The 17,390-nt window shown below is 36.0% G+C and overlaps 1 protein-coding gene across 16 annotated transcripts in view; it reads left to right on the top strand.

Annotated features, from left to right (window-relative positions):
* The window catches only part of PPFIA2 (PTPRF interacting protein alpha 2), a 341,503-nt gene that overhangs the window by 271,989 nt on the left and 52,124 nt on the right, over window positions 1-17,390 (top strand). For 9 of the 16 annotated variants that reach the window (XM_074574254.1, XM_074574223.1, XM_074574213.1 and 6 more), the window contains 6 exons: window positions 1,989-2,135; window positions 4,000-4,134; window positions 13,281-13,364; window positions 13,728-13,859; window positions 14,859-14,921; window positions 17,012-17,103. In XM_074574254.1, the coding sequence (XP_074430355.1) occupies window positions 1,989-2,135; window positions 4,000-4,134; window positions 13,281-13,364; window positions 13,728-13,859; window positions 14,859-14,921; window positions 17,012-17,103 (653 nt within the window). Of the gene's footprint in view, window positions 1-1,988; window positions 2,136-3,999; window positions 4,135-12,764; window positions 12,852-13,280; window positions 13,365-13,727; window positions 13,860-14,858; window positions 14,922-17,011; window positions 17,104-17,390 lie in introns of all 16 variants that reach the window. The other 7 variants (XM_074574193.1, XM_074574183.1, XM_074574173.1 and 4 more) reach the window with 1 other exon arrangement.

Raw genomic sequence — 17,390 nt, 5'->3', positions numbered from 1 at the left:
TGCACTCTGTCAAGTTTTCAGCTATTTCAAGTTTTTAAGATGAACTCTGTTAAACAGAGATGTGTAAAGTAAGTTTTTAAAACTCCTGGGCTGTTTTATAAAATGGTGTTATTTATATAATCAATTATAATATTTACTCATGTGTGGTAACTTCATTATCCCTGTTATGATATGCTATTCCTTTCTCTCAATAAATGGAAGTATAATTCAATTTTTGTTTTTCTTTCCTCCTCTTAAATTTATTGTGCTCCTTAGTACTCTCCAGAGTATCTTCTCTCATGCATGGAGCTCAAGATATGTGGAAGGCTAGCTTCTAGAATCTATTTTGGTATTTTGAAATTAGAGTAGTTATCTTTCTGTTACACTTGCTTTCTACAATATAGGTATTTCCTATGGATTTGTGTGTGTGTATATATGCATGTGTGTGTATATATTTAACCTGTTATTTCTAGCATTCTGGAGAAAATCTTCCTTCAGAACTTCTGATGCCTGACACAGCCTCCAAGCAGCTTCACATCACTGTATTCTGCCTCTTTTAAAGTATTGTATCATTTTTATCCAGTTACAAAAAATAATTTGCACTGACATGTTTCTCCTTTTCCACCACTGCTGCATTATATCACTAGGGGTCTCTAATATCTACACTCTCATTTACCTTTCGATAAGTATTGCGGTTCCAAAGACACTTGATTGCCACTTGCTGTTTCTCCCTTAAATACCACCTTACACCAGCTACAGGCTTACCTGCTTTCAGCCCTTTTCTTCCTAACCAAAATGGCCATGAAATACATTTGCATGTATAATAATTACCAAATGTAAGTGCAAAATCTGCTGCGAAAGGTATTTGTAAAGGTAGAAATGCCTGTCTTCATTATTTCATATGGCCACAAAAGATAGTCTTCCCGATTCAGAAAATCAAATACCTACAACAAGAGAGGTAGTTCAGTATTGTGTAACTTGGGTAAATTATTGGATTTTTTTTTTTTCTGTGTGTTTTTAATGATTTGCATACATAATTACTATTTTTATGGGGTTTTTTCACAGCAATATGCAAAAAGATTGCCTGGATATGGCTCATTTTAGGACTGCTTATTTGGATCAATTTATATGTTCATTGTGTCTTACTTGAAAAATAATCTCACTTACTTCAACACTGCTTTCATAATGTAATATAACACAAACAGCAAGACATGCTCATCAGTAAATATTTTCCTTGTGAAAGATTACGTGGCAACACGTAAGTCTTCTCAAGAGCCAGACACAAGTTTAAGACTAATAGAACTTTCTGTTTTCACTTAAATTAATTGAGGAGAAATAAACAATGTAATAGACAGACTAATGAATTATCTGTCTAAATTACAGCTATTGACTTCAGAGAGGCCAGGTTGTAATACATGAGTAAAAACAGCTCAAGATTTTAAACAAATCCTTATCTGTAACACGTACAGACCATGTACCCGTATGTTATGGTTATGTTATGTATCCAACATTGTGGTCACTTGTTTTCCTGAAATTTCAGGACATGTCACCTGCTGTCTGCTACATGTACTTTGGCAGAAAATTTTAGCAGGACACAGGAATAAGAGTAGAAATGTGCATATACATTTTTTTTCCCCACATCACTGCACTATATTTCTATTGTTAGGTAACTGTAGCAGTTTTTCAATTTTCTAATCAAGCCGACTGTTGATTAAGAAGCAAACAAGTAAATGTGAGCTACATTTGCTGTGGTTTTGCACTGAAAAATACAGAGACTAGAAAAATATACAAAAGGTGAGGATTGTTTCTGTTTGCTCTATTCAACAGCTACCACTTTAAATATCATAGTTACAAGAAATCCCAAAAGAAATAAATTCTCTTTAAAACAGCAGAATTACTGCTGAGCATGGCTTACATCCCTGTCTACTGTTAGCATGAAAATTAAACTGGTACAAAATTACATACCATTTTAATTGCATGGTTCTTGATGGTTTTGTTTGTTGCTTTAGGCAATGGCACAAAAGGAAGATATGGAAGAAAGAATAACTACACTGGAGAAGCGCTACCTCAGTGCACAGAGAGAATCCACCTCCATACATGACATGAACGATAAGCTGGAAAATGAACTGGCAAACAAGGAAGCCATCCTACGTCAGGTGCAGTAGCTGCAGTAGTCAGTTGCTTTCTTCATAAACAATGAAAATGAATGCAAAAATGGGGGCAGATCTACAGTAGGAGGTTTCCATTAAGTTAATCTGTTCAGTTTTAATCAACACATCAGTTAATCTGAAAAACCTAAATTGTTCAACTTCGCAGCTCTGTATCAGCTACTACAACCATGAATACCAAATCAATGCGTACATTCAACATTGTAAAATAACTGTGTTTTTCTAATAGTGTCTTTCGTAAATGCACATAGTCATATTCCCTAAGTAAAGGATTATCTTTGCTTCTTATGTAATGATTTTCTGAATTTAATTTTAAACAAACAAACAAAAAAATAAGCAAAACCCAAAAATAGTATAAGCAAAAGAAATTTCCTTCTGCAGGAAGGACCAAAATTTGCATACAAAAGATTCTAGTGATTTCATGTATTAGTAGTGCATAGATAAACTACCTGTCAATAACTTTTAGAAAAAGAATATAACATGATTGTGTGGTTTTCGCTCATGGTACATTGTTTCTGTGGTGATTCCACAAGCTGAAGTGTGAAGTGAACAGGAAAAAAATGTTTGGGAATTTGAAGACTACAATGTGAACTGAAAGCTAACATGAAATGAGTATAATTCAAACTGTAAAAGATGAAATTGCTCCTCAGCCTCAGAATCAGACTTTTCTTTTTTTTTTTCACCTATCACGTCTTCAAACGATATAAAATGCTATATGAGAAATAAGCCTGTATGATCTGATAATCTCTGCTTCTATGATTCTATGCAGATATATTTACACACACATGCACACATCCCTCTGTACGTGTGTATATGTATATATATGTACGTGACTACCTTTTCAGGGAAATTAAAGCATCAGAACTCAAACTCTCTGGCTTCTTCCAGTTTCCTTTGGCTATTTTAAGAGGTATCTTCAATTTTTAGGAAAAAAAAAAAAAAAGCAAACCACCTAACAATGGAAAAGTAAGGTACCTGCATCTGTCCTTAATGTTTTTATTGCTGCCACTGTCAGTTGTGCTGTGCTGCGGAGGTGTTTCTACTCAAAGCAGTGACTGATGGAACTCGGCTTAGAGTACATGCAGCCAGACTTAAAGTTTTCTTGCAGCATTGTGATGTGAAAAGCTTACCTTTTCATGCTTTTGAAGGATTAAAAAAGAATCTAAAAGCACACTCCTTTTTCATTATGTCTTCTATTACTTGGAATGAACAGGAAAGTAGGAAACACTTGTCAAGCCATTAAATAAGTCTTCATCATGTAGTTCATCTCAGTAGGCCAGGAAATACTGCAGTTATGAAAAGTCCTCCTGTTTCTCTTTAATGGTTATCACAGATACAATCATGAATGAATTATCTGAGCAACAATTGTCAGTTTTAACATTTCCTAGTATACGATTGGCATTTGTTCATGAATTTTGATGGGAATTCTCTCCTTTTGGAGTTGTCCTTCTGTCCCATTTCAGTCATACATAAACTTTTCTGTGAGAAGGACTCAATATTTCCATTTAGAAAATTCTCATTTTACTGGCACCAATATTTTTATTTTGCTCAGATAAACAACGCTCAGAGGAGTTTTTTGCTCATGTTCACGAGTACCATTTTACAACTCCTTTTCTTCACCTTCATATGATCCTTGAGTCTCAAATCACTCATCATCAGTGAGACCAGCAGCGTACACGTTCCATGCTTGAATTAATACCTTTCCAATAAACTCTCCCAGGTTGTGGAGTATCTATGCTTATCTAGTGAGTTTTGATCACTTCCCTGTTACCAAGAAATTGAAGGAAAATCTTAATTTTTTAATTCAAATCCTTATTTTTTTTATACCTGTTTATCTGTCTTTGGCCTTCAGTTGGAAGACAAAAACAGACAGCTGCAAGAGCGTCTAGAGCTGGCTGAGCAGAAGCTGCAGCAGACGATGAGGAAGGCTGAAACCTTACCTGAAGTGGAGGCTGAGCTGGCTCAGAGAATTGCGGCTCTGACTAAGGTACTGCCCTGAGAAATAGGTACATTTCCAAAGTCCCACTGTTTAACGTTGATTTGCATCCTGATTCCTCACCTCAAGGACAAAAAAAAAGTCTTATTAAGCTGATTTGAAACAAGAGAATGATTCCTGACAAGCATGTGCCACAAGTTTAACCAGGAATGGTCTCAGTGTAAGAATTTGTAATTCTTAGCATTTTACTAATAGGCAAAGTAGTTATCTGTAAGTTAGTCTACACTATATTTACAAATGAGTCATTTATTTCCAATACATCAGCATTACTTATCCTAGGAGGATTCATTTTGCTGTATAAGAGTTTCTAATTTAAGGGGAGAGGGGCGGAGGGAAGTCGCGTTCCTACACATACTTAGTTCTTCTGGACATTTTCATACACCATGTATATGAAACAACAGTTATTTTCATTCCAATAAGTGCTATAAAAATCAAATCTTAATAGCAGCTGGGATCATTTGTACGATACAAAAGTATGTACTGCAAGTTGCCTCCGTAAAAGGCTTGTTTTGAATGATTCTTTGTATCATATATTTTCAAAGACAAAAGCGACCAACCTTGAGAGGACTTCAAACTGTTTTTTCTGATTAATGTACTATATGGCAGCTTTCTTGCAGAAAAAGTAAGAAGATAAAAATAAATTTTCAGTAGTGTGGTATTCATATTTGGTCTCTAATACCTTTAGGTGCGCACGTAGTTAGTACTACAGCTTAGTTATTATCAGCTTCCTAAAGACATATAATGATAATGTGTTCATTCTTCATCTCTTAAAATCAGACAAATAAAGCAAAAATGCATTTAAGAGATTGTATTACATATAATTCTGATTTATCTAAGCTTTCCTTTCTCTATTGCCAAGGAATGTTTCTAGCTATTTATGTGCCTAGCCATTTTTATATTTGATGAATTTTTCCAATTCTCATGTTTTTCCATTTATAATGAAGCCTTAAGTGCTGAACAGCTCACTACTGAAGTCCAATTTTTAAGTAATTTAGTTAGGAAGTAGAAAGAAAGAGAAGATTTTTGGGGATTTGATGATTCGTTGAGATTTTTTATTTTACTAAGGCAAGATCATTATTCAGTAATCAAGATTTTGTGCTGTCCACTTTAGGTTTATATGAATGGGTGGGAATTTGTAAGAGAGACTGAAAAAGGTGGAAAAAAAGGAAGAGTCAGCAAAAAGGGAGCTACGTCAAATACCAAAAAATATCATTGCATTTTATTAAAAACACAGGTGCACATAAGAGCAGTCCCTTGGCATTTTAACTTTTTTTTTCAGTTGTTTCTGATTCAACAAATAATCACATATTGTAATGCCCTCAGTAGCTTAAAAATATTGTTTTCTATTTTAAGACGATTTTTCCTGATTAAGTTCTCCAGCAATTAGGCACCAGTAAGTATTTTGCAGTCTCAAGCATGTCTTTTCTTGCAACTGCATTTTTCCTTGAACATATATTAATGACAAATATTGCAAGAAGAAATCCCATTTCAACCATGCAGAGCACTCAGGGACTTCCATGAGATACTGTTGTTATTGTGACCATGAAGCTGCAGTATACATCTCCGTTTGTCTTCTTACATTATTCCATGGGATGTGGTTAGAGAGCTGTGAACAGAGCTGATGCTCCACCTCATTTCACTTTAATGCACTTTATCGAAGTTTTTGCCAAGCAGGAAACTCTAGGAAGTATATTAGATTGTAATGCTGGTTCTGTTCATTTCTCTGTGATTACATGAAAAACTGAAGAAATTAATTTTATTTAAGATTGTGTCTTCTTGGAATACATGACATGAAGAAGAGTGTCAGAATTTGGCCAATAGGTCCAATAAGCCTATGTTTTATATATCTTGTATATAATGTCTTTGCAAACCGTAGAGCTTATTAAGGTGCTGGTTTGACAGCTCTGAAGTTTAAAGTCCAGTACTTTTTGCGGATCACATAAATGTAGCTTGGAACCAAGGACAACACTGTAGTCACTGCAGCTTACTTAAGTTGTTTGAAATTAGATAGCGGGTATACTGTTACCACGCTAGCTATTCAATGGAAGCTGCCAGACCTACCTAAGGGGCTGAATAATGCTTAATTAATTTTGCCTTTGAGCTTTGTGCCGGCACACGCGTTGTCAGTAGGGCTCAAATTAGCTGGCTTCAGACTACCACGGTCGCTGCATGGCCATGTATACTAAGTAAAAGATGACCCCACTGAATCAACTAGTCTTTCTGCACTGCAAAAAAGTCAAAACTGATTCTCCTTTCTTTTGTACTATCTCAATGAAAGGGGCTTCTCTGAGATTAATGGGGTTACAATCATTTGAAAGAGGTGAGTTAAGCCTGATATTTTACATGTTTTTTAAAGGAAAGTAGTATGGGATAACTGGATATCCAGTATGGATAACTGGAAACAGTGACTTCTTAACTGTGGGTAAAATATAAGGCCAAGTATTTCCATGTGGAGACAAAACAGAACAAACATATTCTGGATTTGAATGTGATTATTTTTTTTTTCGCCCACCCACCCAAATTTCAAATATGCATGTTACAATTCTGCATTCAATTTATTATACTGTTCCTCATAATAAATCTGGGTTGGATTCTGCAAAAGAAGGTTGTAGAATGAGATCCTTCTGTCATGTCAATTTTTAAAATGAGTTGTTTTTCTTTTTTTATATATATGGGCTAGTGAATGTCTTTTGCTACTTTTCCATGCCCAAACTAGTTCATAAGGAGTGAACTTCCAAAAGTTTGGACAGTACAGTGAATTCAGATAAGTAACCATAAATTTACCTGAATCATTTGAACTTTACTTTGGCTTTGTTTTCACTGTGTTCTGCCCATTGGGTGAGCAACTGGAGGGTTAGTCAGCCTGTGGCAGACTAACCTGGAACAGCATGATCCCATGTACTGTGCTGTCCTGCCTGGCCGTCGCATTGGTAACTGTCTGGTCATGACAAGTAGCACAGCTCTCAGCATGTATCCAAGGTTTAGGTTGCCATGATTCATTGAGCCACCTTGTACTCACTCTCACAGTATTGGTCTGTTTGCCTGCCCTGGAGAAGGGGCAGTTGGTTGTACAAAGAACCTCCCTCCAATATTAACTAAATGTTTCTTTATCCTATAAGGTGTTTATTTTCCTCAGAAAGGACAGACATTGGAGCATCTAGAATCTTCAGATGGTTATTCTGTCAAACATGGGCTCTCCTTGCATGTATTCAAGGAGGGGTCTAGTGGAGACAACCAGCACCCACCTACTTCCATTCACTCACTCCCACTAGTAGTCATCACTCTTCCCCTTGGGTGCTTGTGCAGCAGAGGTACCACGTCACTTCTCTGATCACAAGACAGCAGTCAGCATTTTACTCCATCGCTCCTGTATGGAGGTCACCAGAAATACCAACAGTGCTTTTTAGCTGCATTATAGGAGCACTGACATGGAGAAGAGGAAACCATAATCATAATAAACCACAATCATAATAAACCACATTTAGCATAGTAACACATTCAGCTTATTTTAAAGGCGATAAAAAATGACTTGAAAGTTGGAGGGAAGCGGGACACAATGCTTGTTTTGTGACTATGTGGGGATCTGGTTTGCATTAAGTAGGGAAGAAGTTGCAAGAAAGTGAAAGGAGAAGGTCTGCAGTGGAAAGGATGCAGAGGGGAAAGAAATTCTCGTGCAAGGAGTGGATGTGGTTAAGACAGAAAGCTCTCTGAGAACAAGGGGGAGAGAAGATGATGCGCTAGCTGGAAAAGGAAGTTGATAAATCTTCCTCTGGGGAAAACGAGAAAAAAAAAACACAAAACAAACAAACAAAAGAGAAAATCTTCTATGCAGAGGGAAGCCTACGACAACTTCACATCTACAACACATTACTTACTGTCTTCTCAAACCACCCCTCTTCTTGTGTGCTTCCCTTTCCACAGAAGATTTTGTGATGATAGGAGGAAGAAATGAAAGATGCAAGTTTGACAGAGCTAAATGGAAGGAGTTGCTTACTAAATCTATGAGGTGTAGAAGGTATTGAGGGAATGAAGGAGGGGGAAGAATGTATGGAAATCTAAGGTTGGATTTCAGAAAAAGGTGTGACTTAAGCCAACATATTTTGTCATATTTGTAACGGGTTAGAAGTGAGCGTGTGAACAAGTAGCTGATAACTTTGTGAGCTGTTGTGACTCAGTCACCATGATCACTTATTTTCACCTTCTATTGCATAGCTCGATTCAATAACACATTCTTTCTTCTTGAATAACTCAGTCATTCAAAGCATAGCCAAAGGAATGTGTGCCATGGGAAGGCAGTAGGAAATCTGGAGATAGCAGGTGTTCAGAAGTCAAGCTCTCAAAACTGTGGGAATAGGCTCGTACCATTAGAAAAGTTTAGATTTGTTCCTGCAGATCAGCATGAGGAAGAAAAATGATAACACCTGTACCATACAGGTGCTTTCTGCATCTGAAATTGGATTTTTTTTTTTTCAACTAAGATGTAAAGACCTAGAAAATGTGCAGTGCCAACAGTAACAGATGATGTGAAAGCAACATTTTTTTTGTGGGCGCGTTAGCAGCAGGAGCAGCAGTAGAGTTTTAACAGGGTTAGAGAGCAATAATACAAGCTGATTCAGTATTCCCTCAAAGCAAAATTTTCCTGTCTGTTACTGGCTTATACTGGCTATCTCTTTGCTATTTCATAGCATATAGAGTGCAAAGTGAGCATTAAGACTCATGCTGGTATCTCATAGGGGTCAGACGTTGTTAGGTTTTGTCCATATATTTTTAATCCAGTCCAAGATGCACAGTTTCATGAATCTATTTATAACCGAATGTGCTGGCTAAATGCTTTAAATGCTAGTTACTGAATACCACACCATGTCTCTTACTAATCCTCCTGTACAGAGTACTAGCAAACAGGCATGCAATCATATATTAAAAAGAAGAATGTAGGGTAAGGTCTGCCAAGCAAGTAGTTGCAGAAGTTCCACTTTAGAAAGTTTTTAACTCAATTAACTCTTAGCAAAGCAACTCAGAAGAAATCCAAATTCTGTTTATGAACCTCGGAGCCCACAGTTGTCCCTTCTGTTTCACGTGTATCTGAAATTCTGCTACGGGAACATGACTAACACTGGTGTCTCAGCCTCTGCCTTGTGCCTCAAACCACAAGGCAGAGATGGAGACGTTCAATACTTTTATGGTAGGCTCCCAAGTCTCTCAAAGAGCCTATTCCAGTGGGAATGTCTGGGGCTGACTAACACACATGGACAACAAAAAACTGTAGCCACTACAGGTGTTCCAGTTCCATAACAGTATGGCCTGGGGAAGTTTGTGCAGGAGGCATTTGCATATCCACTAGGGAACAGGTGAATTGCTAGGTCTTTTTTTGTATGGAAGGGTCTCTTTGAGATCTAGGTTGTGGCCTTCCTCTGCATAAAGGACAATGAGAGGTGCTGAAACCCTCATCTGGGGAATGTGTTCCAGCTAGGCACACCAGGAGATGGAGGGGCTACCCTTTCCTACTGCAGTTCTTTGTCTACAGGCAGGTTTCTGTAAGTGAGAGAAAAGGAATATGTACGCGTGTTTGTGTCTCCCTAGCCCTTACAGACAACACCATTTTGATTCATATCGCTTCTGCAGGGGCTGCTCACGCATTTGGCACGTAAGAACCAGTGGGTAAAAACCCTAAATAGCATTAGAGCCCAGGGTAGGTACAAAGGCTGCGCACCTGTGCTTGTCCTCTGCCAGACAAGCAGCTGAGCCGAATTGTTTAATGTCTCAGTTATAAAATAATTTGGTTCTCTTAAAGTAATACAGAATAACACTTTAGGAGCAAACAAATGAGGCACACATAGATAAAGGAAACATAAAATATTCAAATACACTTTAAGTGTTTAGAGTAATGACATTTATTTTGATTCTAAGACATAGTGAATTTTAATTAATTTTAAACTCTTTTTATCCTACCAAGGATAAAGGGAGATGTAAAGATCTAAGATGTAAAGGGAGATGAATGAGGGGATCAGCTCTGTTTCCTTTTACGTGTACAGGTGATACAAGTACTCTGAGCCACATTCAGGAAGATTTTTTTTAAGAAGGATGTACCTATCAGCATTTTAATATTCTTAGTGAAATAAATGAAAATTACCATGCAAAAAGATATATATATATATATAAAAATCTTAAACATATTCCTTACTGAATTATTAAAGCAATAGGAAGTTATGAAATAACAGAATTAGATCACTGTAAGAATCTTAAGAGAACATCGTGTTCTTTCAAGAATGTTTTCTAAAGAAGAATTCAGATAACATACATAATTCTGACAATAATTTTATTCCTCCTCCTCTTCCAAATAATAGTTAGGCCTAATACCACAATAATTTTATGCACTGAAAAGACTGTTTCCTGCTAAGGAATAAGGTATGGCATGGTTTGGACTGAAAACCTATTTTTTTTAGTTTGAAAAATGAATGTAAATGATATGTTAGCTAGACTGGCTTCTCAAGGACAGGTTAGGACAGACAGCACCATATATCAGAAGACTTAAAAGAGATCCCCTTTGAACCTAGAAGTATTAGTTTGGTTATCTTCATAATTTGCATTAATCTGTGATTAAGTGTGTAGAAGCAGTGCAGATTAAGTAATTTGCTTTTAAAGTTTGCAGTCAGCTAATGAAGCTTCTAAGTAGTTTAATTCTGTAGGATGATACCCCCAATGGGTTCTATATCTCCCTCAGTGAAAATGATTTCAAAAGAGGTAGAATTACTTAAGCCTTCTCCATCATCAACTCAGAGCTTTGATTATTTCAAATCTTCTCCTGACCCGTGGAGACACATTAGGGGACACCTCGAACCAACAGTGCAGCCAGGATTCAAAAAGGGGAAAAGTCTGTCTTCTACAGAGGAGGTTAAAGCTTGGTCACTTTATGGAAGGGATAGCATGATCTGGTTTTCTGCAATCACAGGGACTTAACTTTTTCAACCCTATCTTTATCCAATTTGGAGAGGAAGCAGTGCATTAGTGCTTGCGTGCTGAAACAAACTAATATGTAGAGCTAAAAGATCAGATAAAGAAAATCATAAAGGAATTGTCACTGGTCCAAGTCGTAATAAATAGACAAAATAGTTTCCGATAATGAATAAGTTCAAATACACCACAATATGTGTGCTTCAAGATCAGAAACAATAACTGCACTTATTAAATGAGCTTATTTACAAAGTATACTGACTTGCCATTACATTTTGCAAGAATCTGAGTTTTGTGAATGTGCTTACTCTCAAAAGAATAGAGTGATCTTCAAAGTTAAGCATTATTCTTGTATTTATAAAAACCAGGATTTTCTCATATGGATGTCTTCATATCAAAAGCTGCAATTTATATATCTGTAGATCACAGGCTTGTTGGCTGTCTGATCTTTGGGTCCTGATAGTACTACTGAGTTTAAGTTATGGGTATTTTTAAGTTATGATGAAAATCTGGAATTACTTTGGTATCTATTCCTAATTATTCTGATAAAACTTTGGTAGACAACAGTATGAAAAACAGTCTTACTAAAAAAATGCAGTTGTAAAATTAGTATATCTTGTAATATTAAAGTTTGCTCATCTAAAGATAGAGTCCAGTATCTCTTTTTGAGAGAGGGTAAATCTGACAGTGAAAAAGCGCTTGACAAGCACAAGCTCACAACTCAAAGTCATCAGTAGCACTGTCTATACACCTTATGCACATTCCTGTTTCCATAGCAACAAATCCAATATAGCATTTCCCTTCCTTTAAGGGCTTTGGTTTTTTATTCATTTTGAATGATAACATAGACTTGTTTGATATGACAATAACATGAATATTCATGTTTTGCAACAAATGACCTAATTAAGGTCAACTTCTGTTAGAAGTAGTAATGAATCTTAGGATGGATTACCATTTCTATACTCAGTAATGACTTTTCGTTCGTATTAATGAATTTTTATTTATAGGTTCTTCTTTTATCTGATGACCTTGATCTTCCAAAGAGGTCCACCAGGGTGGATCCTTTCAAAGGGATGAAAACCACATTGTTTATTTGGATAGAAGGGCTTATGTAGTGTATTCTAAAATGGAATACTAAAGCTTGAGCCTTGTCTCTTTTGACGTTCTTTCTGTTTTCTAGAAATCAGGGAATGTACCATAACATTGCACAATCCTGTAACTGACCGATCCATTAATTTAGTATTTATGCATTGGTTTCATTCCTAGAAAATTATAGAAGAATTATAAAGGACTTTCTGACATTGTCCTCATAGAGTCCTATTCTGGTGTTTAGTTTGCCATAATTCCAAAAAACCCCATTAGATTAGACAGTATTGCTTTGAATCCACTCCGTAGTAATATGTCATCAGCCAGCCATCACTAACCTTGAACCTCCATGTGTAGGTTGATAGCTTTTTTAGCATTCCATTATTTTCAGTTTCTCCACATCAACTGCATCATATTCACCAAGTATCAGTGTAGTTTATTCCACGTAAAAATCTGTCAGTTAAAAGTATTAAATTTTCAGTCACACTTTTCTTTTAAGCATTCTGTGCTGTGTTCTGTTCAGTGTCAGTGTCTTTAGTTCTGATTTTTCAATTTTGTCCCTCTCCTTTTCCTTGACTTGTTAGTCTGATCCAACCTCTTCTACCTCATCTGATGATTATCAATATGTTATGGAAGCTAAACTACAAGAAATGATCTCCATACGTAGGAAGGTAGTCCTACTGGACTTTACTTTCTATTGCTAAATAGAATTCATCTGATTTGTTTTCTTTTTCTTTAACTTATTTTATTTTTTTTTTTTTTATTGATAATCAACCATCGTGCAGTTCAGTGCTTCAGGAGCTTACAATTTTACGATGGCAGGTTTGTGTTCAAACCATGCACAGTCTGCATGTTACATTTGGCTGAATTCATTGCTCATAAATAACTCCAATGTTTTGCTGATGCTTGGATGTAACAGGCCTTTGTAGCTGACACATTTCAAGCAATGCTGTTCAGCTGCCTGTTTAAATAAAGTTTCTTTTTGGAAAACTAAGTTTGCAGTTAGTAGTAGCTTGCTTTATGTTTTGTTTAAACTTTACTGAGATAAAGACTTACAAAGCCACTTAAATTATAGAAAGAGTCTTTCTATTTTTTTACAGGCAGAAGAAAGGCATGGAAACATTGAGGAACGTATGAGACACTTAGAAGCTCAACTTGAAGAGAAGAATCAGGAACTTCAAAGAGTATGTGTATTGCAGGCAACTTCTGTGCACTTTTCTTCTTTTAATTTGTCAATATAGCACTACGCTATGCACTCCAGCACACAAATCTATCTACTGGTAAATGTTTTATTTATAGCAGTGATGGCAGCATCCTCCCGCTTTACTTGACCATCTTAATATACTAGTTTAGATCTAGTTGCATCTTGCAAAGCGTTCTGCTGATACAAAAATGAACGTGCATTAATCAATAACTGTAATTACATTTCCTGTGGAATTTCTTTAAATGGATGCAGTCACCATAAATTTTCTTATTCTTTAATGATACTAGTCTGTACTGGTTAATTTTGGACCCTACCAATCTGTCTGTTCTGTTCTACATTAAAGGCAAGGCAAAGAGAAAAAATGAATGAGGAGCACAACAAAAGATTATCAGATACCGTAGACAGACTTTTGACAGAATCCAATGAGCGCCTGCAGCTACACTTAAAAGAGAGAATGGCAGCACTTGAAGAAAAGGTACAGTGCAAAGGGCGGTGTGAAGTTCAGCTTGATAAAGATTCTCCTGTGTGAAACCTGTTCTGCTTTTATGGGGACGGAGGCATCATGCTGCTTTCATGTTACCAGATATTATCACAAATATGGTCTAACTTATATATTCAACACTTAATTCAAGAGTGCGCTCAAGGATCTTTCCAGAACTACTGCGAAGTGAATATGCTGAATATTATGAGTCCCCGTTTTATCAGCGGGGATTCTGTTGAAGAGCTTGTAAAGGACCAGTGCAAAACATGGTATGAGGCAGTGAGAGAAAGCGGGCAAGAACTGAGCAATGGCTACTTTTCGGATGTGCTGTCATTCTTGTATTTTAACCTGCTGATTTTACCTCACTTCCTCTGGGAAGAGTAAAATGCTGTCACCACAGGAGAATGACCATCTATCCTTGGAGAGGGAATGTTATTTACAGGTTTTACGTGATGTGAGACACAATGGCCCTGCAAAATTCAAATCACATGACCCTTATATTCATCGTTCTTAATCCCTCCCTCTTCTACTTATTCACCTTCAGTTTGATCTGAGGGGAAACTTTCAGTGTCTTTCAGAAGGACATTTCAGAACCTTCCAAAGGATGTAATTCTGGTTTATATCACAGAAACAAAATGTCGTACAAAGCAAGATGAAAGCCTAGCAAAAAAAAAACCCAAAACAAAACAAAAAAAACCCACAAAAACCTGGGAGAAATAGTTGTCTAAGAGTGTGGCAGTTGCTCAGTTCAAGGAAAATGCAAAGTTTTTGCTGTTCTTGATAGAATGTGGTACTAGATATTTGTATTATTTCCAGTGTTTCAAATTAAATATTTACTCAAACTGAAGCATTAAAGGATTTTAAAATTAAAGTCCAGCAAATATGAAGTTTGCTAATTTGTACATGGAGGCTACATGTGTATGGTGGTAGCTGATATTTTATATATGTCTAATTTATTTCTCTTTTTTTAATTTTTCTTCTTTTTATTCCTAGAATGTTTTGATTCAGGAATCTGAAAGTTTCAGGAAAAATCTGGAAGAGTCTTTACATGACAAGGTACTATAAAATAGTGTGATTTTATCTGGTTTTATCAAAAGTTATATATTTATTATTTGCAAATATCTATATGCTATATTAATTATCCAACTAGCATGTAAAATATTCCTAGCATCAATGATAATTCCTTTGATCACCCAGATGTCTTAACTAGCCTTTGAGGGTCTCTAACAATTGTTCTGAGATAAGTTTATGGTTGAGATCCTAGCCTCAGGAATTCAATACTAAAATTCATATTGATTTTACTGGCTCTGGAATTTTTTTGCTATCACTTTTAATTCTGAAAGAGTCTTGTTTAAGAGAGACGTATGCATAACTGGTTACACTTTCATAGTGAAGAATGCAATTGCTTGATTTGATGCAACTCTTCTAAACAGGTGCAGTGGCGTTATGCTAAATATATCTGAAAATATATAGCCTTTTTTAGTTCATTGCAAATTAACCCCTAATACTGTTTAGTGAATCAGTCAAATTAATTATAAATATTTATTCCAATCCCAAATGTTCGGATTTTGTTTGGAAGTTATACTTGCCTTGAGCGCAGTGGGATAAACAAATGTGTCTGCCTTCAGATTCACAGAAGTGTTTTTGTAATGTATCAAATCCATTTAAAAGAGATTGTATAGAATTAAAAAAAACATAATCCATTCAATAGAAATATAGTTATATCATACGACATCCAAAATCAAGAACTTTGCGAAAAATAACAAAATATGTATTTGTTCAAATAAATTGTTTTCCTCTACATTCAGATAACCCTGTAGAAAGGCAGAGAGATTAAAGTCTTGTAGGGCATTTTAAATAAATAAAATTTCTGTGCTGTACTACCACAGTGTATATATAAGGTGATTCAGCTGTCGCAAAATTACGGTCATATTTCACCATCAAGTTAGGTGACAAAAAGGACATATCTAAAGCTGTATCAATTGAAACAAAAGTTGCTATCATTTTTCTACCAGAGAATCTAAGCCTGAATTATGGACACCGATTTTTGTGGTGTAAATAAGGCATTTTGTCAGTGTTCTCTCCAACATAACTTTATTGTTTTCAAAGTGTTAGAGTGAAAGTAAATACAATGGCTGATTCTCTACCGTCTGTTTTCTGTCTTGAACGTACATATCAACTCCTGACAAACACGAAAAATCTGGTATAAAAATCTACACTTGTATCGAAACTATTTTTGCAAAGATGTTTTTATTTATTATACTTATTGATTCTGGCTTAAGGGTGGGAAGTGAAATAAATAGAACACTCCACTACTGCGATTGGAGATGAGTTCTCTTCACACGCGACCACACATGTCTGACTCCAGAGCTTCCAAGTTCCCACTTTGAACGGTTTATTTCTTCCACTTTGATGAAGAAACTGATGAAGCAATTTCAGATAGAGGGACATAACACCAGATATTAATCTCTTAATTTGCTTTAAAATTCTTTAATGTCTTTTCATTTTATTAGTAGACTACCATTGTTTGTAAAATTTGGGAACAGCCCTTTTTTCCATAGTGGTTGCTGTCAATAGTCTTTTTGTTAGTTGGCTCCAAAAATCCGATTTTTGTGGCACTGTGTCATTTTTCACCAGCATCACCTCATACTGGAGGTTCATCAACTTCCAAGGGCGAGCTGTAAAGCTGTAGTTCAACAAGACATCTAAAATGTAGTTGTCTTTAAGTCTGTGTCTCTATTATTAAATAAAAAGGCCAGAACACAACCTCTGTCTGTAAAGGGCAAATGAAGTGTTGCACACTGAACTATGTCTGGCACAGAACGTGCAGTTAGTGCCCAAATCAGTGCCAGCTCTTCTTTTCCTTGCCCTAGCTGTATAAGAAGGAAAAAATAATTTTTCAAGTGCAAACCTGTCCTGTCATCACTTCCAGCTAGTAGAAAACAGTAGAGTGCTATACAAGCTCCTCTTGATGCGTATGTCTTATTAGCAATGAGATTTGAGTGAATTCATGGCCTTTTCTTATTATAGTCAGTGCTACGTTCAATGTGTCTTATCTTACTTGTTTAGCTTTACGAGAGCAATATCTCATAAAGTAAACATATATTGTATCACAAGTAAGGATATCTGACTATTCTTATTTCCAGGAAAGACTTGCTGAAGAAATTGAGAAACTGAGATCTGAACTGGATCAAATGAAATTGAGAGCTGGTTCTTTAATTGAACCCACATTGTCAAGGTAATATTTAATGACAAAAGTTTCCTCACTTTAAGCTGAAATAGAACATAAATATAAGTGTCAAGCCTTTACAACAGGGATGTGTTCAGACCACGCTTAAAAATACCAGGTATTTCTTTAAAAAATGTAAAATGTGCAGTGATTATTACTGTTGCCTTTCACTTTTTTCATAGGTAAACAGGGCTTTATAGCAGTGAGTATACTCTGAAATATTACTGAGATTAAGGAAAGTCTTTTAAATTGTGGAATGTTTTTAGAAGTATATCCAAATACCCATTTTTTTCACA

Source organism: Larus michahellis, chromosome 1, assembly GCF_964199755.1.
Source record: "Larus michahellis chromosome 1, bLarMic1.1, whole genome shotgun sequence".
NCBI lineage: Eukaryota > Metazoa > Chordata > Aves > Charadriiformes > Laridae > Larus > Larus michahellis.
The sequence above is the reverse complement of the archived record's forward strand: the minus strand, read 5'-3'. Positions and strand labels throughout refer to the sequence as shown.